General features: G+C 48.7%; 1 protein-coding gene across 2 annotated transcripts in view; it reads left to right on the forward strand.

Moving 5' to 3' along the window:
* Nucleotides 1-2,436: 2,436 nt before the first annotated feature.
* The window catches only part of RXRG (retinoid X receptor gamma), a 39,032-nt gene continuing 14,639 nt past the window's right edge, over nt 2,437-26,829 (forward strand). Inside the window, exon 1 of one of the 2 annotated variants that reach the window (XM_074906887.1) lies at nt 2,437-2,533. In XM_074906887.1, coding sequence (XP_074762988.1) covers nt 2,437-2,533 — 97 coding nt within the window. Of the gene's footprint in view, nt 2,534-19,804; nt 20,182-26,829 lie in introns of those variants that run through there. The other variant, XM_074906888.1, reaches the window with a different exon arrangement.

Consider the following 26,829-nt stretch of genomic DNA (forward strand, 5'->3'; position numbering starts at 1 on the left):
GGTTTCCTTAGAAATAGATCCACTGCTGAATCCCGAGTCTGCCTGGCATATTCTGGGGGACATCTGGCGTAAATTCTTCATTATTAGATTACATTAGTTGCAGCAATAATCATTCACATGGGATTATTACATCCAAGCTTGTCTCATTGCCTTTATCCTTTCACACATTGTCTTTCCTGGTTCCCCTTCAAAGGACTGTTGTGAGTTTGTGTCGGAGCAAGAAATTAACTCGTTAGTAATTTATGCATCATTTCCTCCAGCCACATGTATTTAGGGCAAGATCAATAAAATATAATAAGGAAGCGGGTGGGTATTGTCACTGTGGGGCTGAAATAATTCCTTTGGTATCACTGTAAATCCTTCCCTCACATATGAAAACCTGCAGTCCTGTCCATCATTAGTTTATTTTGCTAGGCTGTATCAACAGGACATTGATTCAGCTCCCTTGTGTGCTTGCAGAGTTCATGTCCTGCTACTTCTGCTCACAGCCACGCCAAGTGTTCTGAGCATAGGTTTAAGGTTTTGAAAGAGCAGTGTTTCATAGCCTTTCTTCTGGCTCCTATCATGTATTTAAAGACGTGTCACCTAACACTGGAGATCCGTTTCTGGAGTGATTTCATGCTCTGGCAGCTGCTGTGCTATGTGAGGTCTGAGAAAGGGAAAGGGATAGCAAGAAGTATCCAAGCACCTCAACTCGGGGCACAGAAATCTTGCTGTGGGAATGGAGGAGGCAAACCTGAGTGGATCTGGAAGCTCAGTGGTAGGTTCAAGAAGATATGAAGTCCCTGATTAGTGATCTGATGGCTGGACAGCCCTTCCTGGGTAAAATCAAACAAAAAAAAGGAGTTTGGATCCATCTTACCCACAGAAGTGCAAGGATGTAAGAGGGGGAATGCTTGTGGGGAGAAGATACAGCTGACAGAACATGCTGGATTTCTATGGCTGCTTAAGAGGTCCAGAGCTGTTTCCACAGGGTATCTTATCTTTCCATGTCTCTTTTTTCACCTCCTGGCTCCAATCCAGACTACCTTGCAGGGTTTCAGCTCCATGAAAACTTGAATTTGGGGAATTTGTTGCAATTTCAGATTAATAATTTCCTGAAAGTGCAAGCAAAGTCAAAACAGCAATTCAGTGCCCTTGCTAGGTCTGCCTGCCTGGACTCCCTGCAGATGTTTCTCCTGCAGGAGATGTCCCAGTGGTTGGCACTGATGTGGAAGGAGCTGTGTAGCCCACCTTGGTTTTAGCAATGCTTTGTCTGCTGATCTGAGGGGATTACAGCAATGTAAGAGGCTTCAATTTCTGAGTCTCTGGAAGGGGAAGTCTTGAGATCACTCTTCACTCTGGGACCCACATGTTTTGTTGCTATAAGTATGGAGAAAACTAGGAGAGGGAGGTGGTTAAAACAAACCCACTAGCAATCTGAGTCACATCCCAGAGGAATATTCTTTGTGGGGTTGTGCTGAGCAGGGCGGCACACAGTGTACGGGATGGGACAGCGAAGTCAGAGCAATTCTGCCCTCCACAACCCCGGCAATGTTGACACAGCCTGGAGGAGAGCACAGAGGAGATGAGATCCTGAGATTATGAGTGTAGACAGGGGAGCGGAATGTTGTTTGCTTGTAGCTCTTCTCCATCAGGACTGGCAAAATCCAAACACAGAGGGAAGATGCAGGCAGACACCCATGTATGGTTTGAGAGTGTAACAGATAAGCAAGCTCAGGGACAAAGCCAGGGGCTCTAACTTCAAGCACAAGAAAATCTGGTCACAGCACAGGCCAGTCGTCTGCTGAAAGCCTCCTGGAGACAAGGGTCTGTCCAGGTCACCTGCAAGGAGCTGCCCAGGAATGCATACAGGACATTGCTCCCTTGTCACCTGCCCCCACAGGCTTCAGACAGCTTCAGTGAGGCGAAAGCCAGCTACACCTGGTCTCCACTGGAGTCCAGTGGTGGTGTGGCTAACACTACCACTTTCTCAATGGCAAAGTTTGTTATCAGATAGAATGGGTAGACTTGCAGATGAGAGAAAAAGACCAACTGGCAGAGAGAAGGAGGAAAGCTGAACTGAGACAAATGCTCAGACAGGATGGCAGTTGTTTGCTTGGTTTCATTCCTTTAGGAACTGGGGTTAGAAAAGAAAATGCTTCCAGGAGACACTTTCTCAGCAGAGCTGCTTTGGACCAGCTCCGTTGCATTGCAGGGCCTTTCCTGGGCAGCCCGTGCAGCCAGCCCTCCCCCCAACATTGCAACATCTCCAGCTTTCCAAAGAGACAGGAGCCCAAAGAGCAAACACAGGAAACCCCAGGCCCGGTCAAGGTCTGGGAGGTAAATTTGTAACTTAGGACAGATTGTGAGGATGCTGCTCTGTAATATGTAAACAATCCTTTCTTTCTCCAACAGCCCAGCGCAGCCGAGAGAGCTGATCCCAAACCTCCCTTCATGGTTGAGTCCACTGAAGAGACAGGACACAGGTTGGAAATGCAGCCGGGCACGCAGGCTCCTTATTCCCTGGAAACAGGCTCCTTCCCTCACTTCTGTAAGTCCTTGCCCTGACCCCACACGAATTGGCTGTGCTCATCAGCGGCGTGGGCTCAGCTGTGGGTTGGGCAGCTGTGTGGAGGGGTGGCGGGACACCACTGTGACCATTGCCAAGAGCCATGGGGTTTGCCCAGCCTCGCGGGCATGCTGCTCCTACAGCAATCGGTGCCGACTGAACGGAGCCTTTGTGGGAGTTTAATTCAGGCACAGGTTTTGGAAAGAAACCCTCGTAGCACTGTGCTGCACTCTTCAATGCAGGAGGAAAGGCTCAGTTTAGACACTGGGAAAAGCTATTTAACAGGAGTGGTGGAGATGTGATGGGACAGATGGGCTGGGGAAGGAAGTCTCTGTCTCCGAAGGTCTCTGGTTTGATTTGGGGCAGGAAGATGGGTGAGATGAGTTTGCCAGATCTCTTCCATACCTGTTTTCTGTCAGTCTGTGCTTTCCTCCTGCAATGGAGGGAAAGAAAAGTGTTCAGGGTGTGGAAGGGGATACTGTACTTACAAACGAGGACTGCAATGACTTATACTAAAGGAGTTCTGGGAATCAGCTCATAAATGTTAAAGGACAGGTGGAAGTTACATGTAAAGCTAGTCAAGAATTTTCCACGAGAGTAATGCTTTTAACAAAGTGATGTTTCTCCAAAACCTGAAACTCTCTCTGGATAAATATTGATTTTGTCAAATATTAAATATGTACAGAGAGAGACAATTTCACTGGGAAAATGCCATAATGGTCTAATTCATTTCAGACCCCTTTGAACCTGGTCTGTGTTTTGACCTGTTCCAATGTGTTTCACTACATCTGCTGTGTATGACCACTTTGCAGTATATGTATAACAATATTCTGACCAAAAGGAATATATTTACTTGCCTTTATATATTTCTGAGCCACATAAAATTCAAACTAGCAACTTCCCTTGCTGCTTTCTTAGTAAATATGTCACATATCCATATCAAGTTTAATTAGCATCAGCAGATAAACTGTTTGTCTGATTCCTGGTTCCAGTTAAACCGGTGGCACAATGCTGGAACTGATATAGTGAGAAGCAAAGTAACCTTTGCACCAGGGGCCGAACCCTGGGAATCAAAACCCACCTGTCTTGGGCAGATCAGAGGGCTGGAGGGACCACAGAGAGGGCAGGGGTTGCTCCCCGAAGGCCAGGACATGTTCCCTGAGTGCAAACGGGCAGGCAGCATGCTGAGACATCAAGGTAGCAGACAGTGGGTAGGAATTTGCCGGCTCTGGCTTGAGCTTGCAGTGAAGTTGCTCCCACTTTGTCTCTACCTCCCTTCCCTTGGCTGCACAGACAATGGCTATCTCTGTCCCTAAGTGTGTGTTGGCAGCCTGTGGGACACAGCAGGGCCTGTTATCACCTACTATTGCTAATGTCTGCTCCAAAGGTGTACTTGCTGGTGTCCAGGACTCACTGAGCTGGTACCAGCTCTGAGCATGGCAAGTGACTGGCAAATCCCTCTTGTGACCTGAGCTCAGACTATCTGTGAGGCACAGAAAGAATCTGTGGTTTAAATCATACTCTGAGCCAGGCTAAGGGGAAGGGGACTTTGGCAAAAGGCAGGACTGAGAGCTGGACAGGAACACGAAAGTATTTTCGAAAGGCCACTTAGGCTTGTGCCTGATGGTAGTGCTGATGTACAGCTCCCTGTGTAAACCTTGTGCAATTCTAGGAGAATTTCTGTAGTGCCACACAAATGGGAAGGCGATGCACAACTGTAAGACATCCTTGGTACATTTCTGTGTTGGCAGAACCCATGTTATAATTACTGAGGAATTGTAATTTTTAAAAAATTCTGTTTATTTACTTTTACAAGTACTCCAACACTTCAACATACCTGGACTCTAAAGTGCTCTCAGGGTAAGGGAAGTTTGGGTCAAACTCCATCAGTTTGGAAGATTCCCTGGCTTTTTACTGGGGTGATACACTTTTTACATGAGAAACTGCTAGCAAACACCTGGATGCTCACAGCTCTGTTTCCTACAGAAACCTAGACAAATAGGCATGCATGTAAGTGAAGGACAGAGAGAAAATGATGTTCTAGTCTTAAAGATCTAAAAAGGTGATCTGGGTCACAAATGCCATAAAAGCATCTATCCCGCTAGTCTATTCTCATGCCCCAGAATGAGCTCTGCCTGGTGCTCATCCCCAGTCGCAGTTTCAAGCTTACTCCTCAGATGCTGTTGTTTGGACGTGATCCACACAGGATTTGTCACCAGCTGCAGCCAGCAAAGCCCAGAGTTGAACTCTAGCGTGTGCTGCCAAAACCAGCTTGCAGATACTCACAGGTTAGCCCCTTCCACTCTGCATCTGTCAATAAAGCAAGCATCCTTCCCATCCTGACTTTTCCCAGCTGACCTTTTTAAGCACAGTTGCAGGTTCTGCCTGATCTTCCCTTTGACAGCTCTGAAGAGTCATTCCGAACTCTGCAGAGGCAATTGGTTTACACGAGGGATCAGCAACCTTTCATGGGTGCAGGGCTAGCCTGCCTTTCTCTTCTTCAAAGACAAGTTCAGGTATGCCTGAAAACACTCACAGGAAGCTGAGGAATGATGCCTTTACAATGGATGAGATGGTCCCCTTCAGACAGTGAGCTTGGAGCTGGCTTTTGCTTGAGAAAGAAATTTCTCTATTGAAGTCAGGGAGCTGGGAAATCACAGGTGACTGAAACAACAGGAGCAAATCCTACTACAACTTCCACGTAACCCCAGTGACCTTCTAGGGAGAAGACTTTTATTGCTGGCCCTACTCCTTGAAGCAGAGAGGGGACAGTAAAAGCCCTTTAATTAGTTGATGAGAACGAGGCTTCTCCTAGGCTAGATCTAGAATGTTGTAGCAGGCATTACTGCAGTGATAGCAGTAGGGGAAGGAGTGGGTAGGTGGGTGGGTGTTGCAGGTGTTTTGAGTCTCCTCTTGATCTACTTCAGCTGAAAATCCAAGGCAGGCTTCCTAAGGCCTTTTTTTACCCAGAGGATGAAGCTAGGGGGTGATTTAGAGTTAGATTTTTTCTTCTCTTGATGTGATCCTGCTTGGTTTCTCTTCTTGTCCCTGATGCAGTAGCTTGCTGGGGTGATTTAGAAGTTGACCTGAAAGTCCTCACCACGTGCCTCATGTGATTCCTGGTTCTGCCCTTCTCTGCCCATAAGTCCCTTGCTTGTGCTGAGCAATATTGTACTGCTAAGCAAGTGCTGCCTCTCTGGACAGGGGTGCTGGATTACCCTAGGGAAAGGGAGAGGATGGAAGCCGCAGGGTGCTATCTCAAGGCTCACCCATACATGTGACAATGAGGGCAGAGAGGAAATCTCTGGGAAATTGCAATAATGCAACAAATTAGAGAAAAACTGAATGTGCCAGGGTGAGGGTGCACAGTGTGGTGTAGCGGTGCATTGCTGTGTCCTGCAATCGACAATGTGTAAGGTCTTCTCTATCTGGGTGATGTGTAGGTTTCTCTGTGCTCTCTCCTGTGGAGGAGCACTGCATAGGCATGAGCCTGAAAAAGCCAAGCCGCAGCATGGTGGCCCTGATGTGCAAGGATGCTAATGCCTGCTCTGTCCTTGGTGTCAGTGGCTGTTGAGAGTAGCTCTCTTCTCGGACGGACCCTGCTGCCCTGTGGGTTTTCTGCAACACTCTTGTTTGCTTTCCTGTTATGGCTTTTTAACAGGAATTTGTTTATGACATGATTCTGGCAGAAATTGCTCTTGCCTTGGCTTGCCTCTTCTGAGCTTTCTACAGAAACATTATTGGATCCTGAACATGACATTTTGGGGCCAGTTCTTGGATGGTCTGTTACCTGTGAGGGGTGTTGGAAGTGATGGCTGCGGTGTGGGGAGACCAGACTGCCTCCACACCCAACTGGCAGAAGTCCTATGCTGTCTGGAGTTTTACAAGGGCTTTATCTGTACTTTTTGGCATAGCTTATATTACTGTGGTTGTATATACATATTTATTACTAGAGTAAAGCCTCTGTTTTCAGTGCTTTGAGGAAGTGGAGCAGTACACTGCAAATCCAGTTGGAGAAGCTGTGTTCAGAGACTGAGCGAGACTTGGGGGTGGATTCTCCTCTTGTTGGCACCAACCCTGCTGGGCTTGAGGGCACAAAGTCGAAGTGCACAAGAAATCTGGGTCTCCTAAAAACAAACAAGATCTGAGTGTGCAGTCCCTCAGCACCCTGGGGAGTGTGTGGTGAGTCTGCTGCAAACCCAGAGCAGATGAAATTGGCTGGGGAGTTTGGCTGTTTTGAGGTGCAAGCTCATTCCTTCCCCTTGGGCCCATCTCCTTGGGATCCCCAGCTGAAAGGAAGGCATCAGAGCAAAGATGCCTTGGGCTGGGTTCTGGGGTCCATGTCTGCTGGTCCTTGGCATAGGAGCCAGCAAGGTTACAGGAGTATACAGCCGTGTTTTGGGAGGAAGGCTGTCTCAGTGTCTGGCTGGCCCTGGGGGCAGTGAAGGGGTTAAAGCCCAGCCGTTCTGCCCAATCAGTCTGGCTTGCCTGTAATAACCAATTAAGGGAGTGTAATTGTGCAAATCCATATGTGGCAGTAATTATCAGGGTGATTAATGGATTCCTTCCTTTCTAAACTGACCCCACCGAAGCTTGCCAGCATCCCCCTGCCACCTGAAACGACTCGGTGTGAGGGGATAGCAGGAGCCCGTCTTTCCTGGACAATTTGTGATGAAGCTGCCCCATGGGGACTGCCTGTTGCTTGTTTAAACAACCCTTTTTATCTCCCTGCATTTCCTTACATGCAGCTTGCTGCTCCCTGGCTCTGACCTGGCCTCCCGAGGACGGTTTGTGCCCAGCTTCCTGGGCCTGGGCTGCCGTGTCCCTGCCCCCCTCCCCATTGTCCATTCATTCCCCGCTCCCCTTTCCCCTGTTTAGCTCTAATTGCTGCAGAATATCACGTTTGTTTGCCCTCTTCTTTTGTAGCTTTGTTATTTTAGTTGCAATGGGTAATCCAGCAAACTGTTAAAGGCATACACAAGGGGAGGAGGGTAGAGGAGGGCACAGCAGGGCACTTAGGGAAGGTTTTCAAGCCAGGCAATGGGGTTACATTTGAGGGATGGCAGCTTGCAGGCAGGCTGGGCTTGTCACATCCATTAGGGTGGGTTTTCTTAGGGATATATGGCCACAGAAGCAAAGAGTGACCCTAGAGTAGGTAAATCATAGAATGGTTTGGGTTGGAAGGACCTTAAAGCTCATCTAGTTCCACCCCCCTGCCATGGGCAGGGACACCTTCCACTAGCCCAGGTTGCCCAAAGCCCCGTCCAACCTGGCCTTGAACACTGCCAGGGAGGGGGCAGCCACAGCTGCTCTGGGAAACCTCATCCAGTGTCTCACCATCCTCACAGTAAAGAACTTCTTCCTCATATCTAATCTAAATCTACACTCTTTCAAGTTTAAAATAGTTACCCCTCATCCTATCCCTACAGCCCCTGATCAAGAGTCCCTCCCCAGCTTTCCTGTAGCCCCCTTTAAGTACTGGAAGGCTGCTATAAGGTCTCCCCGGAACCTTCTCTTCTCCAGGCTGGACAACCTCAACTCTCTCAGCCTGTCCTCATAGGAAAGCATAGAGTATTTCCCACTCCACATACTCTGAGCAGGGCAACAGGGCACTGAGCCCTGCTGAGGGAGAAAGGGGTGCTTTTGCAGACCTGTCCCCCAGAATGTCACGACCTGGGCAACACTGCCTCCTCCACGGTTGCACCAGCACCTTGGGTGCTCGACACGCAAAACTGCTGTCCCACTCAGGGACAGCCCTGGCCAGCCTGGCCTCCACATCGCACATGTGGGTCTGAGCCCTGATGACCCAAAGTGTGGAGGGAGCTGGGAAAAGCTCAGCCCTGTTTCTGTGCTGGGCAATGATCCCGGCCTCTGACAGATAGCTCATGCAGAGAGTCAGTGCGTGGGGAGGGCTGATGTGCTGGCCGGGGAGACATCCGTCTCTGGCTGCACGCACAGGGCTGCAGGTGCCTCAGGGTGGCTGTGCTTGCTTGGCTGGGGATGGGGCAGGTGGCTGGCGAACCAAGTGCCCTTTAGAGCCTGGCATGGCAGGGGATGATCACATCTTGTATCAAGCATCCTTGCATCTGAGCTGCCTTCCTCATCAGGCCAAAAAAGTGATGCTGAGATTTGAACCTGGCTCTGTGATTTTAAATATATATATATATTTATCCTCTGTGTGTAGGCCAGGACTTGGATTTAGGGTAGGCCAGTCCTGTGTGGACTAGGTGAGAGCATCCTGTGGGTGCAAAAAGCAGCAAGATGGATCCAGGCCAAAGGTCCATCTTGCACATGGTGGATGCTTACAGGGGAGGTAGGAGCAGAGTGTGGTCAAGTGTCCTTCCTTCAGCAGGTACTTCCTAGCAGCCTCTGCCCTGCACTGTTTGTCATCTTCCATCAGTGATAACTGTGCAGGTCCAGGACTGGCTGTCCCCAAAATCTGTAGTGATATCTGCACAGATAGACATCCCTGCAGAGCACTGACTGGCCCTTGCCTTGACCCTGTTCACTGCCACATACTATGGTGATGGACATAAATGACCTTTTTCTTATTGCTGACTTGTTACAAAGGCCAAGAATGGGGCTGCTCCAAGGGAAGGACTGTGCAAGGTGCTCAGCAGAGACATCAGAAAGGCTCTTCTCCAGGCAGGGTTACAGATGATGGGGGGCGTTTTGGGAGATTCTTGCCTGGAGGTGATGGGAATGCACAGGAAAGTTGATTTTCCTAGAGGACCAGAAGTGGAGAGACCTGAAAGAGATGCTGATTTTGGATCTGCTTGCTTGGGATCCTGGGAGCCAACCTACACTGATAGCTTAGTTTCCAGCCAAAAAGAGGCACATGGGCAGCTCTTGGATACTGCAGGTGGGATGGTTTTGTCTGTCAGAGAGCTGCATCCATTGGTGTCAGCTGAGACCCTGGGACCATACCGTGGGGCTCGTGAATTTACTGGTATAGATTAGCCTTTGGGGCTGTGCTGCTGGTCTGGAAAGCTTAAGACCAGGAAAGGGATTGGGTTCCAGATTTTGCAACTGGGATATGTCTGGCTAGCAGAGGAGACAGCTGTCTGTTTGGAGAAGCTGCTCTGGGATCTTCAGGGCTTGCTTTAATAAGGTGACTGAAGTCAGTGCACATTAGAGCAGTATCTGTACTTGAGCATGCATTGCTGTGCACCCCAGGTTCCTTCTCTGCTTTTGCTGTGCAGAGGTTCCTCCTTCTGCTCAGAGGCTCAAAAGAACAGGGCCAAAACATGTGACTGTGAGCAGGTGCTGACTTCTTTCTCTCTCTTTCTACTGGGAAGAGGTTGGGGGACAGCAAGCAGGTATTTGACAGTGCCAGCAAACTTCATTCCACATCCCTGCAAATTCTTCATGTGCTTGCTTCTCGCTCCTGTGCTATCTTGACTCTGTGTGGTGTGGTCTGTGCTTGTCTTGATCCAGGGCTGTTCCTTTCTTTGGGGCACAGGGAATTTTGTCATGTTCCCATGGCTTTAGATACCAGTGGATTTTCTATTTGGTACAGGGGAGCATGTGGCTTTTCAAAGGAGGGTATGTTTGAAAGGCAATGGAGGGCATTGATGAGGAGAGGGATGCTCACTGTAGCTGGCTCCTTACCTGCCCCTTGGCTACACAGGGAGGAGAAGGGTTTTGAACAGTTTCTGCAGGGAAAACATTAAGAGGAACCAATCTCATGGGAGAACATTTTGGCTGAGTTTTGTGTTGTGTTTTTTTTTTTTCCTTTCAGCTGCCACTGCAAGGTGAGTCCCAGGGCAAGGACAGCCCCTAGAACAGATGAGGGATGTGTGTATCTGCCTGGACAAGGCAAAGAGATGGCTCAGTCCCCTGAATGTCAAACAGACCAGGCTGGCAGAGTCATGAACTGATATTTGTTGGATCTATAAAGACATGATCACAAAATGAACCTGTTTCCTCCCTGTTTTTTTTGAAGTGGAAGTCTGTGTAGCTTTAGGGGACAGACCCAGATTATCTGTCAAGAGTGGAGTTGCCTGAGCCACCAGAGGCAGCGACAGTGAGGGCTAAAGTGAGGTCTTTGTATCCCACTTCTCCCATCTTTTTTTACTGCTGATTAATGAAGGGCATCTTTGGGCTTCAGTGCATCTTAAATGCATTTTGTGCCTTGTGCTTGGGCCACAAGAGCTGGTTGTGCTTCATTTCATCCAATTGTCATGCCCAGGCTGTGTCTCTGGATGCAGTATTTGTGGAGAGGCTGTATAGGCATGTCTCTGCAGCATAGTCTCAAACAGGGTGTGTCTCTGGACAAAGATGCGGTCTGGTTTATTTTGTGGGGTTTTTCCCCTGGTGACTTGGAGATGTTACAGGTGTGAGCTTGGGGGTTGCAGTGTGCAGAGTTGCTGTGCTAATAGTGCTAGGCCAAGGTTGCTGGATCAGAGTATTTGGAGCAATTAAACTTGTTCCAAGACTTGCTTGAAACTCAGTGGAGCTCAGGAGAGCCATCCCCAGGAAGATCATGTCATTACAGAAACAGATGAGATCTTTATGCATTAGAGGAGACGGCAAAGCACTGAGAAACCTGCCTCTCCCTTTCATGCAGACACACTTGGGTTTTAGCAGTATTTGATTTCCTTCCCTGCTCTCAGGAGACCCAATGGACAGGCTAAGTCTAATGAAAAAGGGTTAATGAGCCAGTGACATCTGCAGAAGTGAAGTGGGATCCAGGTGAGCTGCTTGGCTCCTGAGGAGCTGCAAACATCCTAAGAAAGGGGCAGCAGCTTCACCATCTCACCATGGCTTATAGAAAATGCCTCATTGACTGGAGCAGGGACTGAACTACGAAGACAGCTAGCTGAGAAGTGCTGACTGAAGCTGTGCCTTGGTGATGTGGCTTTTGGGCCCTTGGTCCACATCAAAAGCTCTGTGGTCATGTGACGCAAAGTGCTAATCTGATGTAAACGCCGCCTTCTTCAGATCTTTTTAAATGATGGTAATGGTCCAACTTGATAAGGCAGGCTTTATCATGGATCAGACACAGTGGCTGCCAGAGAGCAGATCTTATTGTAGACATAAAAGCGCAGGAGAGAGAGGAGTGATTCAGTGAAAGCTGGAGCCCCATCTACAGCATTAATGTGACAGTGTGCAGTCAGATGCTTGCACCTCATCCAGGCAGCGCTCAGTGAAGAAACTCGGAGTGAGCAAGCTTGAAGCTTGGAGAGAGCATGGATTAGAAATCCAAAGGTATATGCTGATCTCCCCTTTCCCATGACAGGATACAGAGGGAACTGGGATGAGGTGTCTTATGAAAGATATCACCCTTCCAGGTTTTTGGGGCCTAGCTGCTGTAACTGGGACCTTGAGGACCAGACCGAATGGTGGCTGGTGTTGGCTATTGTGCCCTCAGCCATGAAAGTATTGGTGCTACCCTCTAATGTGAAGCTGTTCCTCTTGGATGCCTGCAAGCCTTCCTCCCCTGAGAAAAGAGCTACTCAGAGCAGAAATAACCCTTGTTACCTTGAACTCCAAGATACCCACATTTGCCTGTCTGGTATAAATAGACCATCTGAGGCAGCTGGATGTGATGGAGATTGACATGTTGTCTCTGGAGTTTTGCACTTGCTGAAGCAAGAGGAAATGTAAAAGCATGAACGTGGGGATGCACAGAGTGAGAGTAGCAAGGTAAGCCCCCAGCTGCAGAGGAGGCTGTGGCATCTGCCGTGGGGGATGCAGGTGGGAGCCCTTGTAGCCTTGTGCAGGGCAGTGCTGTGACAAGACCTCCCCCACCCTGTGCTGAGCTCTGGTGGCCATCAACAAATGCAACAAATTGGGTGGCTGGGCTGTCCTCTGTCAGCTGTGTGCCACTCAGCGCAGGCCCTTGCCAAAGAGGGGACTATAGTCTGCCCACAAAAATCCAGGTTTTCCAGTGAAAGAGAATGAAGAATGGAGTGGGATCCACGAAAAAAAAAAAAAAGAAAAGGCTTTTTGGAAGTTTTCTGGCAGTTCTGCAGAGATAGGTGGAGGGACCAAGTTTCACTTAGGTAGTTACTTTCTGGGTAGTCAGAGAGGCCCCGAAATCTAGGTTTTTTTGTTCCTGAGGGATTTTTTTTAGAGTCCCTGTCCCTACAAGCAATAATGCAGGGTTAACCTGGTCAAAGAACCATTTTCTCTTGAAATATTTCCTCTGAGAAATGGCTGTTGTGGGAAAATGGCAAAATTGCAGGCAGTTGCGTGGGCTGTGTCCTCTAAGGTTTCTCTGAGAACATTTTTTTAGGAGATGAAGAAATATTGGTCTTCAGGGTGTAGTTTTCTTTGAAGGAAGGTAATCTAGTTGTTTTCAGGCATTTTGCAGAAATCCCAGCTTCACATCATGTGTACGGCAGGGTTAAAGAGGGGCTTGCATTTAAATGACAACCTGTAGGTCCCTGACACTCAGATTGGAAAGTTTGCTTGCAGGGTGGTATCAAGGAGGTGTCAAGTGAACTTTTTCTTCACCTGTCCTTTGAAGCCATTTGCTGAACTGTAGGGAGAGGTGCTCAGAAGACCTCGTGATGTACGGGAAGAATAGGGAACCAATCAAACATGCCAAAGAAGAACGTTACCAAAACACAGCCATGCTTAAGGTGGATCCCTTTAAGGAGCATATATAAGGCAATTGCGCAGCTAATAAGTTGAACAAGTAGCAACCATCATATTGGTGTCTGTGCTTTTGTTCCCGTGAAGGTTTTAACCTCCTGCAAGGGTTAGCTGTGATCTGAGTGCCACATTTCTGTGGCTTGGCAGGTAGAAAAAGACAGCTAATGCCTTACCACAACACTGAACACCAGATGATATGTCAAAGTGGACTTAGTTTCCCACCAAAATCTCCTCTGGATGTGAGGCCCTTTTGGTCAGAGACCTGCCTTTGGATCTGAGTGACTTTAGCACTTGCCCATATAAATCCTGGCTTAATTCAGTGCTCACCCAACCCAGAGTCCTGTTTTTTCAGCCCAGCTTTCTGCCTTACATCACTGACAAGAGAAACCAGGTGCTTACCTTGAAGGGCAAAGGGATGCGTTGCACTATTGCGGTTCCTTTTTTGTCTCTATGATTTTTATTCCAGCAAAGTTTAAAGGTGGAGTGGCTTGTCTGAAAGCAGACAGGGAACCATGAGTTCCCAAACCCTGTTGACCCAACCATTGCTTCTCAATACAATGCATGCCCAAACCTCTATGTGGTGTAGTACAAATCTCCTCTATTATGGGCTTGCTTATTCCCCTGAAAACCCAACCCAGAGCAATGGATGCTTTCAACAAAAAATTATTTTCCAGAGGGTCCAAATGGCTATTTTTTTGGTTCTACCTTCCTAGGAATACTTTGCTGCATGCTTTTCCATGACGCTACCAGTGCTGACCTTTCTGCTCTGGCAAGGGGGAGTCGCTGGGAAGCACATAGGCAGTGATTCTTTGCTGTTACAAAGGCTGGGATTGTTGGCAGCTTGATGCCCCAGAAAGTGTCTAATTGACTTGACTCTCTCTAGCTGGGCTCCGAATGGATTTTCTGCCTCAGGATATCTCAGCATTATACTGGACCTGTTGTTTTTGCTCCTCGCATGATATTAAAAAGTGCATTGTTGGAGCAGAAAGCGTGAGTCAGAACGGATGTGCGGAGGGAGCTGCCTGTCGCCCTGTGAATGAGTGCCAGTGCAGAGGAGCGGAGCGAGATGGGGTCACCTGCCATCTGCAGTTAGTGGCTGAAAAGTTTCTTGGAGCATCCCAGAGAATAGATCACACTTCATATTCAGAAATGGGTGGATGTAAACCTGCCCTTTGCATCCTAATAGGGAGCGTTAGCATTAAAATATCTCCTCTAGTAATTCTGCAGTTTGTCCACTCCAGTGCATCTCCAGTGTGGGCCTGGTCCCAGATGCCCTCTGGGCTGGACAGCGGCCTTGCTCAGGTATGTCTGTGTCATCCTGTCATCTGGGACCAGTGACTGGGAGCGTCTCACCTGCATCTGTGTTAAAATGTGCTTGTGCCACCACTGGTGCCCGCCTGGGGAGGTAATTCCCTGGAGGAGTGGGCAGCTGGGCCCTCCAACCAGCAAAGCTGCTGGAGGTGCTTAGGCAGGCATAAGAGGATTCGGTGACACTGCTGATTAGTGTCGAGGGCCTCATTACAGTGCTGGTAATTGAAGGTCTCCTAGGGTTTAAACAAGCTGGGAATTATCTGCCCTCAGAGGTTGCTCTTGGCTGCATTGGACATTGCTTGCTGGAAGGTAGGCAGTGCCCTCTCTGGAACAGCCTGGCACTGGGGATGGTGGCCCATGCCCTCCAGACCCTGGGGGGGGACCCACATTGGGTGGCAACCGTGGGGTTCAGGGAAAGATGGGAAAGGCCTGGGGAGAAGGACAGGGCAGGCTGTGTTACTGCAGGTGTGTTTTGTGGTGCTGCTGTTTGATTGTGCTGCTGGTGGTAATTGCATTAGCCTGGTGGAGCTCTGGGGCTAATTTCATTAGCTTGGTGCCTGTGGTTATTGCTTTACAAGAGACAGCGGTGAGAAAGGGCAGGTCTGGGTGAGGAAGGGCTGATGAAGTAGCTCCCTTCCTCACCATCTCCAGGGAATCATAGTGGGCACCTTGCTTTTGGTGACTGTTGTCTGTCCCAGGACAATGCCAACCAGTACAGCAGATAGATAAGGTTGGGTCAGTCCATCAGTTAGCTTGGAGAAACCCAGTTTCAAGTCCCTGCTCTGCCACTGGCTTCCTGTTTGGCCCTGAGCATGTCTGTGTGTCCTCCCTAGCCATATGAAGGGAGCCCCAGCTCTAATGCCAGCACCCTGTGAGCAGTGGGCTTTCTCTGGGACTCTGTAGCTCCGAAGCAGTGTGTCAGGAGGAAGATGTATGTGCAGCTCTAGCATTATGAGAGCTGCAATCTTTTTATTTGCATATGCTGTTGCCACATGCATGACCCTAGAATGCCTCTGCCTTTAAATAGAGGTGGGAGTGAGGACTGATGGGATTCTTGGGAATGTCTGGGATTTTCCTGGTTCAATCCAGTGTGCAAGGAAAAGGGACCATATTTCATCTCTAGCTTTCCTGGTTCTGGGGCAGGGTGGGATAAGATTATTCTGCTTTAGGCCCTCACATGTTTAGGGTCTGACTCCAGAGACCAGCATCTCAAAAGGCTTGGTGGAGTAGTACTGGGAGGTCTTTAAGACGCTGAAATGCTTGACTGCTGAAATATTTGCTGCAGTACAATGGCCTTGGAAAGCTAATTGGGACATGAGGGAGTTGGGGACCCCAACACAACGTTAGCATCTCAGTTGGCTTGGTTCAGCACCACTTTGTCCGGAGTCTTGCTCTGTTTGATGGCCCCAAGATGTGGCTTATGGATGGCAGTCGGCAGCACCGAGTCCCATCTGGGCGTGTCATGGCAATGTTTTTCCTTCCTAAAATAACAGTGGCGGTTATAATGTCTTCTTCTTTTACATAATAAAGAGGGGGTGGAATAAAAAGCATTTAATAATTTGAAGCAGTGACTTGTCCTATTTCTAGTAGAAATTGAGGTGCTGCCTCTGTAAGATCTTGCAGTACTTAAGAGAGTCTGCCACAGACTGATTTGGGTACAGGGGCTGGAGCTTCTCCACACCCCAAAACCCATGGTGTTCCCCTAAATTAATTGCCTGATGCTTGCTTGGCCTGAGTAAAGGGCCTGGAGGGGTTTCCTTGGAGCTCAGTGTGTGCGTGTGTTCTGCAGCACTAAGCACTCACTAACCCAGATCTGCTAAAAATCAATAAGGTAATCCACTTACTGCTTGGGACTGCCAACGTTTTTAAGGAGCTCAGAGCTGTTTTGTCTTCTTTCCTCTCTGCTTTCTTCTAAGCTGGAAGAAAGAAAAGAGGGTTGGTGAAGAGGGTGCTGGCAGAGCTGGACTAAAATCAGGCTCTTTGCTCTGGGCAGATCAATACAAATAATTCCCCACTAAAACTTCATTAGCATGGAATTACAGCTGCCGAGATCCCGTGTGGCCAGTAAGAATTAATGACACTACTAAATCTCAGCACGGTTGGTGCTTAAAACACAAAGCCGCTTCGTTGCTCACATCTCCCTGTCCCAGTGCTGCTGGGGCTGAACTGGCCACGCAGCCAGCTCTGCCCCTGCTCTGCCCCATGACTGCTTGGTGAGGGCACAGCCCTGTTCCTGTCCCTGAGGGCAAGGGACAAGCCAGGCTGAGGGGATGGCAGCGGGGTGTGACTCAATCAGGTGGAAGCAAAACTTGTGCAAGAGTGGATTTGTCTTGAAGCAATGGCTCAATTCTGAGTGCTGGTGGGCAGTTGGGGACTGGGAGTAGATGGCCCCAGTGCATCTCTGCAGGGTGATGGACAGATGATGGGAAAGGTCTCTGGGTGGTGTCTGTCTGCTGGACAGGCAGGCTTCCCATCGTGCCAGAGCTTTCCACTGACACCGGATCCAAGAAACATCCCTCTGGCAAGCTGCGTGTCTCGCTCTTCTGTGGAAGTCTTGGATCTTATTGAGGGTGTGTGTGCATGTGAAAATCACTCTTTGGGAAGCAGATTGTTTGTCAGGGTTTTTGATTGAAAAATATTTCTTCCAGTCTTGTCACAGAGGAAAAAAACTTGCCCTGCTGAGAAATCCAATTTTCTATCCGAAGATTGAAACAAGCCACCTTGCAGCCAGTTCTTCCACAGCACTCTGCGTCTGTGCCTGCAGGGCCTTGGGGCATCTCTGCCCTGTGCCTGCCTCTTGCCTCCTGCCCCTGACAAAGATCCCCAGTGTGACTGTCAAATGACAGCACCAGAGGCAAATCCAGCATTACCCTTAAATAGCATACTTTGCCTACAGGTTGGAAATCCCTATGGTTGCCAGTGACCTGATGCTACTTGGATTAGTGCAGGGTGGAGACAGTTTTGGAGGGGCCCATGGGTGTGTGCGAGCACGGCCAGGTGAGTGTGGGGCAGCACCCACTGAAATGGGAGCTGTGCTTATGGCTTCTGAACCTGCATGTAGCTTAGAGGAGGACTGGCCCTTGCTGAGGACGCTTGCTGAGGGTGTTCTCGTATGTTGGGGTGATGACAGGGGAGGACACAAGCTCAGCTGAACAGGGAGAGGGACAGGACGTAGCACCACACAGTGAGATGCTGCTGTGTTATGCTTTTGTGCTGGTTATCAGACCCACTAGTCTCCCTTCTCCAGAACTCAAAACTTGTGGCCTGCAAGCAGGGTGCGTAAGCATGCTGCTCGGCTGCCTCTCTTCCTCTGAAACAGTTCTGCAGTGCCATTAATGTTTGTGCAATAAACCAAATGAGATGTGAAAGGTGGCCAGATAGAAAATACGAGAGCGATCTCTTCTGTTTATATTCCCCTCGCAAGACTGCAGTTACTTGGTTTTTTGCCTCAGTAGAACCTACTCTGAATACTGATTTTTTTTTTTTTTTTCCCAACTGTGAGAAGAAACAGTACATAAATACCTGGACTACAGCTAATGGGCTATGCAGAATGCTGATACTATTGCCTGCTAACCTCCTTGCTCCTGACAGCAGTCTGATTATCCGTTTGTTCTGCTACGTGAAGATGCACTCCCATATGTTAGGTTCCCATTCACAGGTAAACTCCAAGTCCTGGAGTTGATCTGGTGTACCTTCTACCCATAAAGAGCTGTGCGTCTGTGTTGTGATATCCCCCTGATATTGCACATTACCAGGTCCTCGCACAGAGATGCAGAGCGGAAATGGGAGGAAGCCAAATCACCTTTTAAAAATAATTTAGAAGTTATTAATATGAGGGAGGAAAAAAACCCCCTTCCCTTGCTTAAACCATTTGGCTAGACAGAAATGGGTATGGCAATGTCTGAGAGGAAGGGAAGAAACAGAACTAACAAGGGTAACCTTTCCTTCTGCAGACACAATACCTTGGGACTGACAGCACCTCAGTCAGCATCCGCCAGAGCTGCAGCTGGATGCTGTGAACAGCTCTGTGCTGGCATATTGCATGCCTTCCCCTTGTAGCATGCTTAGTGCCAAAGGGCAGCATGGCCCTTGGGTGACCTGGAGGGGTCCAAAAGCCAGCAGGCACTTGAAGGGTTCCAAACATCATAATTTACTGTTCTTGCCTCTTTTTGTCTTGCTGCTTGCATGGCATGCTCCCCGTCCTGTATGTGGGGGTGGTTTGTGGTTTCCCTGGGAAAGCAGAGCCCCTTGCTAGACCTGTTCCCCCTTTCTCTGCAACATGACTGGTGCCAAAGGCAGGGCTGCAACCCACCTCCTCCTGCAACACACCCGTAAGTCAGTGCAGACCTTGGTCCCTGCTCACTTTACAACCTCTGGCAAAATTCCTCCCTTCTCCATTCCTTTGAGGTGACTTCATCCGAGGTCACCCAGATCAGAAGCCAGAAACAGTGGGCTGTGCTATTGCCTGCATCCTTGCCTTTCTTCAGAATTGTTGGAGCTGGGTAGGGAGCTTGCCAGGCAGGGAACTGGGACTGATCCCCCCCCTTCACAGTACCAGTCACTGGAGGAGGCAGTGCTGGAGACTGCATGTAGCTTTGCCCCGATCTGGCAACTGGCAGCTTGTTTCTGCTTATTTCTACCTATTTTCTGCAGTACTTCATTGTCAGGGTAGGTGGGCATTAAACTGAAGTTGTGGATATATCTATGGGACTGTCTGTGCAGCCTACTGCATTCTGCTGCTATGGCTGTGAATGCTTTACTGACTGTTACAGAACCCCCTGGGCTCTGTCCCATGTCCCCACCTCTTCTTATCCCATACAACTTTAGCAACTGGCTAATTATGCTTTTTTTGGTGGTTCATGCAGTTTTTGGACTCCTTTGGATGGGGCTGGGGAGGGGAGTTGAGTCTGCAGCTCCAGTAGCCCCAGAAAGGTCCTGATGCTCCTCAGCCCTGGCTGCGTTTCCTAGGGCTGCCCGCGGCCCAGCACCGCAGGGGCCATGACTTGGTGCCAGCACAGCTGAAGCAAGGCTTGGTGTGGGATGGGAGCCCGAAGCTCCCTGTCCCGCACAGCCCTAACCCCAAAGCACTGGGATGGTTGTGTGGGTGCTCCTGTCCTGTCTGTCTGCCAGCCCATCATCAGGGCACCAGTCCTTCTGGGCAAGGGGTGGTCCTTCCCATGTCTGGAAAATGCTTCCACATGGCTGGGGCTACTATAACTAATAAACTGCATCGAGTCTTCACTGGTGGAAAAGCAAAGCACCCCCCTCCTTCCCCACGATGCTCCTCCCTGAAACAACTTAACCTCCCCGCCTCCTCCCAATTTCTGATCTATACCGGAGCCATCACGCATTGATTGGCGTCTTATCCGGGTGATTATGCTACCAGGACGGTCTGCCGTGAATTTGCAGGGATCTGAGACAGCTGAGCACGGGAGCCAGCCCTGAGCGGCGGAGAACAAGAGCATGTCTCATCCCGGCGAGCAGCTGCTGCCGGCGTGAAGTGAGGATGAGGCCACGGGAGGAGGCAGCTGCCCCAGCACCCTCCAAGAGCTCCTGCTCCTGCAGAGCCATGTCCCGACCCCGACGGGCTGCGCTGCACTCCGGGCAGCTTTGAAGTTAGAGGAGGCAGTTGTGTTTAGAAAGGCAAGAGATGAACTGAAGATTAAACATGTATGGAAATTATCCTCACTTCATTAAGTTTCCTGCGGGCTTTGGCAGTAAGTATTTTACTGGCGTTTGCAATCTGTGCCTTCTGGGTTAGGTGGAGGAACTGATCCCACAGCAGGAGTATGGGGGTGGGGTAGAGGGAATTTAAAAACATGTTTAACCTACCTCGTATGTGGCTGTAGCCTATGGTGCCTGTGTGCGTGTGATTGAAGCTGTCCTGTGATTATGCGTGCTGTGAACTTAAGCACAGCTAAACCGAGCTGCCTGAAATTATGCAGGCTTGAGTCAAACAGTGACTCTTTGCTCTGAAGTTCAGTATATGGCATTGGAAAGATGCATGTATGTGTTTGCACGTGATGGACTGAATATATTCACTGAAAGGATAGGATCAAACCAAGTAAGTATCTTTCCAGTTGCGTTTTTCTTAAGTTCCTGGAGGAAAAAATTACTTCTAAAACATAAAACAGCCCCCAAGAAAATCTGATGAGGGCTCTTTCCTTGCCCAGTGGCTCTTCTGTCCTTGTGACACAGATACCACCATAATCGTGTGAAGCTGTTTCAGATTAGCCAAATGAGGCTGTACAGCAAGAGAGCGGGCTGCGAAGGGCTGTGTCTGCAGGGCTGTGAGCTGCGACACCCCCACGCACACCAGCCGGGATCGAGCCCCAGTTGCAGAAGCCAGCACTGCTCTTGGGAAATGGGCTTTGCAGTTACTGCGGCTTGCTCATTATTTTTATCTGAAGTTATTCCTCTTGTCCTAACCTGGGGGATGTGTAAGGGGGATGGCTTGAGGAGCTGGAGGGTGCTCCCCAATCGAGGCAGGGAGCGGGCAAGTTGGAGTGCTTGGCTGTGAGGGGCTGTGTATCGGCTGCTGACAAAATATTGATGCTGCTCCAGGGAAGTTAAAGTGCATTGTTGTTTATGGATGTGCAAAGTCTTAGTATCTCTGGAAAACTCTGCAAGTTGTTTCCAGCCTTTCAGGGTGGGTAAATGCCTCTGGAGGCCCCCAGGCTGTATACATCAACCTGTTACTTCTATGCTAGAGGAGAGGTAAATGCAGCCATTGAATTGCACATGGGATGTTCCCGCTATCTATTTTTTTTCCTCCCTCTTGCACCAGATGCTCACCTCTGGTAATTCTCCAACTCCAGAAAAGTAATTGGTATTGCATCAAGTCATCCCCAAGTTTCACAAGCGCTTGACTTTCCAAAATACCTTTTTAGGCAGTTTCTGCAGAAAAGAGACGACTCGTTGGAAGAATCTATCTATCACTGGTGTTTTTAAGGAACAAGCAAAGACAAGCCAAACTCTCTCCTATTGCTGCAATAAGAGTGAAACAATAGGAGTATTATTTGTGTTTAATTTGTTGAGTATTACAAATTTACAAGGAAGTGAAAGTGACATTCAAACTGATCTTCATAGGAACCAGGCACAGATCCCTGTAGAGTCAGGGGTCACAGCACTCAGCAGAGCATTTGGGAGATTTCTAGGAGAAGAAATTGGTAGTAGGAACAGAGGTATTTCTGCTCCACCAATAAAGGTGAAGGGACTGTTTTCCAGCCCGCCAACAGTTCAGTATACTGGGACTTTCACTTTCTTTTAAAAGTATATTTAACTGGTGTTTTAACATGTTTTTAACTCGGTTTAGAAAAACAGAGGTGTTTTCTGCAGGTGAACTTCTGACAGAGATGCAAAAACATTGGCTAGGTTTTGTTTGGGCTGCTTTAAAACAGCTGTTCTGGCCTGTCTTATGCTCCCCGGATGCTATAGACCTGCAGGTTACCACTCACATCTGCACTCCCCTCAAAGCCAGAGGGCTTCCATGCCCCTGAGTCAGCTTGGTGGTGTTGGGGACCTGCGGGTGGTGTGAGGGCTGCCTCTCCTTGGGTTGCTGGGTCTGCGGAGAGGGATTTCAGCCTGGTTGAGAGGCAGCTGCTGCTCTGATCAGACAGCTTCAGGGCTGGTGGGCTGTGAGAGGACAGTCAGGCTTTGAGAGGGATGAAGCAGGATACACCATGGTGACTATTGATGGAGGGTGTCTATGACAGCTTCCCACTGCCTTGGGGTCCTCACCACAAAGCCAATGCAGGCAACCTGCATCCCCTTCAGGCCTACAATATGTTCATGGTCTTTCCTGCTTCCCCCTCCCTCCCCCTTTAAAATAGCTATTAAATTGTTCATGGTCTTGCCTGCACTGGCACCATGGAGAAGGACATCAGGACAGTGGAAAAGGGCAGTGTCTGCACTAGGGTGTCAGCCTGTTGCATTCATTGTTCTTGCACTGTGTTGCTGGAGGGCAAAGTTAAGGTGATATGGCTGCTGCTGGTCAGCATGTCTAGAACTTACTGTATTCAGACTTCCTTTAGCTCGGAAATTCTGGGCTTCATTTTGAGCATAACAGCAAAAAATTCCATGTATTTGGGTTTTTTTTTTGCATTCAGATAACTGTTACATATGCCTTAAGTTAATTTTATGGGTATTTGGGTTAGAAATAAGGTACATGTCTTTGATGTGTATAACTGTTACTTTGCTCTTAAATGTCTGAATAACACTATTGAATTTGTCTGAGAATGTACATTCACAAAGTGGTAATAGGTACATGATTTGTGATGAAAAAAGGACAGTCATATTCTAAAGTGTTGCATATGAGTTTGTAGAGTAGCAGGGAAAACATTCAGATGAGTCACCCTTAGGCATCTAAAGCAGGAGATGTGCACTGGGGCAGATGGATTTGCCTTCACAGCCTGGGCTACAAGAGCAAGGAAGGGGCTTCAAAATATGTTTTTTATTCCCCAGAAGGATGCATTTCATCCAGAGGCCAGCTCCCAGGGCAAGGAAAGATGCTGTGCTGGCTGTCCTCTCTCTCTGAGCACTCTCTGGCACAGTTGGTTGGGGACAAGAACTAGCTTGGCTCCTCCACAAAGTCTCTTTTATTAGTACTCATGTAACTTGGCCTGTGGCCATGCCACCTCCGGCTGCAATCTTGTCAGCTCTCCCAAGCAAAGTGGGGTTAGGCCAGGTCGTTTGGGGACTAGGGAGGGAGAAATCCAGGTTGTGCTTGGAGTGGGGCTGCTGCCTGGCTGGCTGGCACCTTTTTTGCCTCTGATGGTCCCAGGTTTTGTGACCTGCAGGATGCTTGTTTCCCTGGGTGTCACAGCTTGCTATGTCCATACCTGTAACTGCATGTGTAAAGATGGAAGAAGGCTCTTTGACACAGAAAAAGTGTGAGAAAATCCAGTGACTGGGCAACTCCTGCAGCTAGGGAAATGCAGATTTTTTATTTTTTTTTTTAAAGTAGGAGACACTTGCCTTCAATTGCCTGGGGCAGCCACAGACCCTGCAGCTGGTGGGATCCTTTCTGATGGGGACCTGTAGCCTCTCCAGGAGTTTAAAGACCACTGTAGGAATTTATGTGTGTTTTTCCCTGGTGGATGCTGTACTGGAGATCCTGCTGGCCAGGTGGAAAATCTGATCAGACAATCAGGAAAAACCCTTCAGGCCTCAAATTCAACAACTTTTATTTCTGTGGAGATGAGAAACTTTATCTGACTCTTATGTGTTCCTGTGGTCACCAGGGGGATGTAATACCGTATTAGGGTGAGTAAATTTGGCTTGCAGTCCTTATTTTAAGTACCTGATGGACAGTTGCAAAAGGAGTTGTTGGTTGGCTAGATCAGCATAGCCTTAGAGTTTGCCTTTCCTGTGACAAAGCCTGTGTAGCTTCTGTGGATGTTGCTCCTTCCTTCCCTCCTTCTTAGCTGGCTTCCCAGAGAGGAGAATTTGTGGTTACACTGCAGGTGTGTCTTGTCCAAATGTCCTTGGACATATTAAGCTATTGACCCACTGTCCAATTTCAGTCAAATCAGACTAAGATCTCAAAATGGTATCTGATGCTGAGCGTGCACCAGGGCAAGTGAAAGTCCTGTGTGTTTCTAGCCCGTGACTTCCCGTGGGCCAGGTTTTGGGTAGCTCCTGTTTTCCAGGGCAGCACAGAAGCATTACCCAAGAGGAGAGGAAGCAGCTCTTCCCACTGCCTGGAGAGCTGAGGGAAACTTTCTCCTGCTCTGTGCAGATCACTGTTGCAGAAGCCCTTGTGCTAGCACACATCCAAAAATTTTTGCTCCTCCCTGATGTTAGCTGTCAGGGGAAGGGTGCATTATTTATTGCCTTGGGATTGAGCAGGAAGGTGGAATCACAAAGGTTACTAGACCTTAAAAGCAAGGCAAAACCAGTAACCTTTCTGTAGGATATTAACATGGCAATCTGTACTGCCTGTGGAAATCTGTTTGGACAGTTAAAAATACCAGAAAGGGAATAGTTTTTCAGTTTAGCTTCCATGTGTAAAATAAAAACTACTTCTGCAGACATAGCTGCAAAACTTTTGTTTGATTACAGTGAACATGGGTTCCCTGCTACATAACTGCATCCAGTTTCAGGAGTGTTTCTCACAGGTATTTCCCCTTGAAGGTCGTCCCCAAGGACGATCTGCCTGCCAGGCTGTACCTCCCACGCACGCCTGTGCTCCTCTGCTGAAGTCAGCTCTTCTCTGCGTGTCTCTTCCCACTTCCTGGTGCTCTCTGATCTGCGAAGGATGAAGTATCTGCAGAGTTTGGCTAGTCGGGTGTCAGGCAGAGCAACTTGCACCTTTAATTGTTTATGTGAATGAAATGAACCCCGTCCATGTATATCTGAGGCCTCAGAAGCACAAGTATGTTTTCTGTTATTTGAACAGTTCCAGCTTTTGATTCTCTCTGACATTAAAAACAAAACTGTGAAGGTTCAAAGTATTTTCATCTCTAGGCTTGCCAGGGATCTGCAGATCTCAGGAGGTAGGATTGCTTTAGGCCTTAGTTGAAGAAAGACCCCAGTGTTTAACACAGATGCCTTTTCTCTTGAGGCTTTGCTGGGTGTTACAGCTGAAGGGGCATTAATCAAAACAAGCTTGCAACCCATGTTGGTTAAATAGACAGTGTGTGTAGGGCTTGGATGTTTCTGGTCTTTGTGCATTCTCATTCCACTTTCTGCTCAAATGTAATTGCTGAGACTGGTGTTTCCTGCCATTATTTGGGTGAAAATCAAGACAGCTTTACTGGTTGCAGCCTGGATGCTTCTTTTCTACTCCCTTTGCTGAGGCATTTGGGGTTACTTGTGCATTCTTGCAGGTAGTCTTTGCTTCCATGCCTGCCCCAGCCATAACTGTGAAGAGCTCACAGCATAGAGGTATCCAGGCTGGCTTTATTGAGCTAGTGTTGGTCCTGGACCTGTTTAGCTGTGTTAGCCCAGACCTGGCTGTTTAGCATTGGTGTGGTAGGCCTGGAGTTTTGTGATCTGCAGGTGCATCTGTTGGACACCTACACATCAGCTGTGATGGAGAGAGTGTTGTTCTGTTACTAATTTTTTGAGGCTATTCATGGAAATTTCCCATCCCTGAACTAGGATTTTGCTAAGGTGGAGGTGAAACACAGGTGGAAGTGGAGTATCAAAGCTTTGTGTCCTTACTCAGCTTCAATGACTAGTGGGTGAATGTAACGCTGTTGGTTAGGTCCTCAAGGGCACCATTTTCAAAATGCAAAGAACCAAGTGGTTCTTGGGGTCTTCCTTCATTGTTTTTTCTAATGTCTATGCTGAGATTAGCTATGATCCTTATTTGGAATGCTAGAGCAACAGGGTGGATATTGTGTCTGTGTGCACACTTCCAATCCATGGCTGCTTTCTGCAGCAAGTGGTGTAATACATTTGCAGAGGCAGTTTGAAACAGCATAGCACCCAGAAGCACGTTTCTTCTTTTTAAACTTTGCTTCCTACAAAGAGAAGGCTGGATTGTGTGCATTTCTGCACAAGAGAGCTGGTGGAGGGTTGATTGAGACACTGGGTTCTCTTGACACTGCATGTTTGCAGTTGAGATACCAGAGAATCCACACAAGGCAGTTCCCTCCTGTCCTTGTTTTCTGCTCCTCCAGGAGAGGTATAAATACAGTATCAGACTTCCTTGAACCTCTCTTCAGAAAACGATGTGTCCAAGCATTAATGTGGAGGAGGGATACAGGGAAGAAAGACATAAACAGCCCCATTTGTGGATCAGAAATAAGCTGGTCTTGAATCTGGAGGAGGTTGGTAAAAGCAGAAGCAAGCCCTGGTGCTTGGTGCAGAGTCTCAGCCGGTCTTTCCCAGCAGACCTGGGGGACCTGGCCAGCCTGGGAACTGCATGTGGAGCTCGCAGACAGGGGCTGTGCCAGCCACAGAGCCATTGCCTCCTTACACAGGGCTGCCCTCTGCTCTGCAGGGCTCCAACGTAGCTGGCTGAATCCCCGGCATCGCTTGTCACCTCACATTACCTGATGGACAGACTCTGGGCCGGCTTTGGCCTGCATAAATGTCACCTGTGCTGAATGCTGCTGGAGAGGCAGGGGCGGCCAGCTGTGGCTGGCGGGCAGGACTGAGTCCTGTCTCCCCAGTGTCCCCCGCTCTGTCCCAGAGCTGCTTCCCTGCTGCAGAGCATCTCCTTGCTAGCCCCGCTCTGCCACCGTGCTGGCGTATCTGTTTGTCCCCCAAATGATGGGAGAGAATACCTTGAGGAAAGCCATGCCACCCCTGCGAGCCCAAGGCCTTTCTAGTCACTTTCTGCTGGGAGATGTGGGACATGGACCGTCAGTATTTTCCTGCGAATTGTTTCATTTAATCATTTTCAAGGAAAATGA

This window comes from Athene noctua, chromosome 5 (assembly GCF_965140245.1).
Source record: "Athene noctua chromosome 5, bAthNoc1.hap1.1, whole genome shotgun sequence".
NCBI lineage: Eukaryota > Metazoa > Chordata > Aves > Strigiformes > Strigidae > Athene > Athene noctua.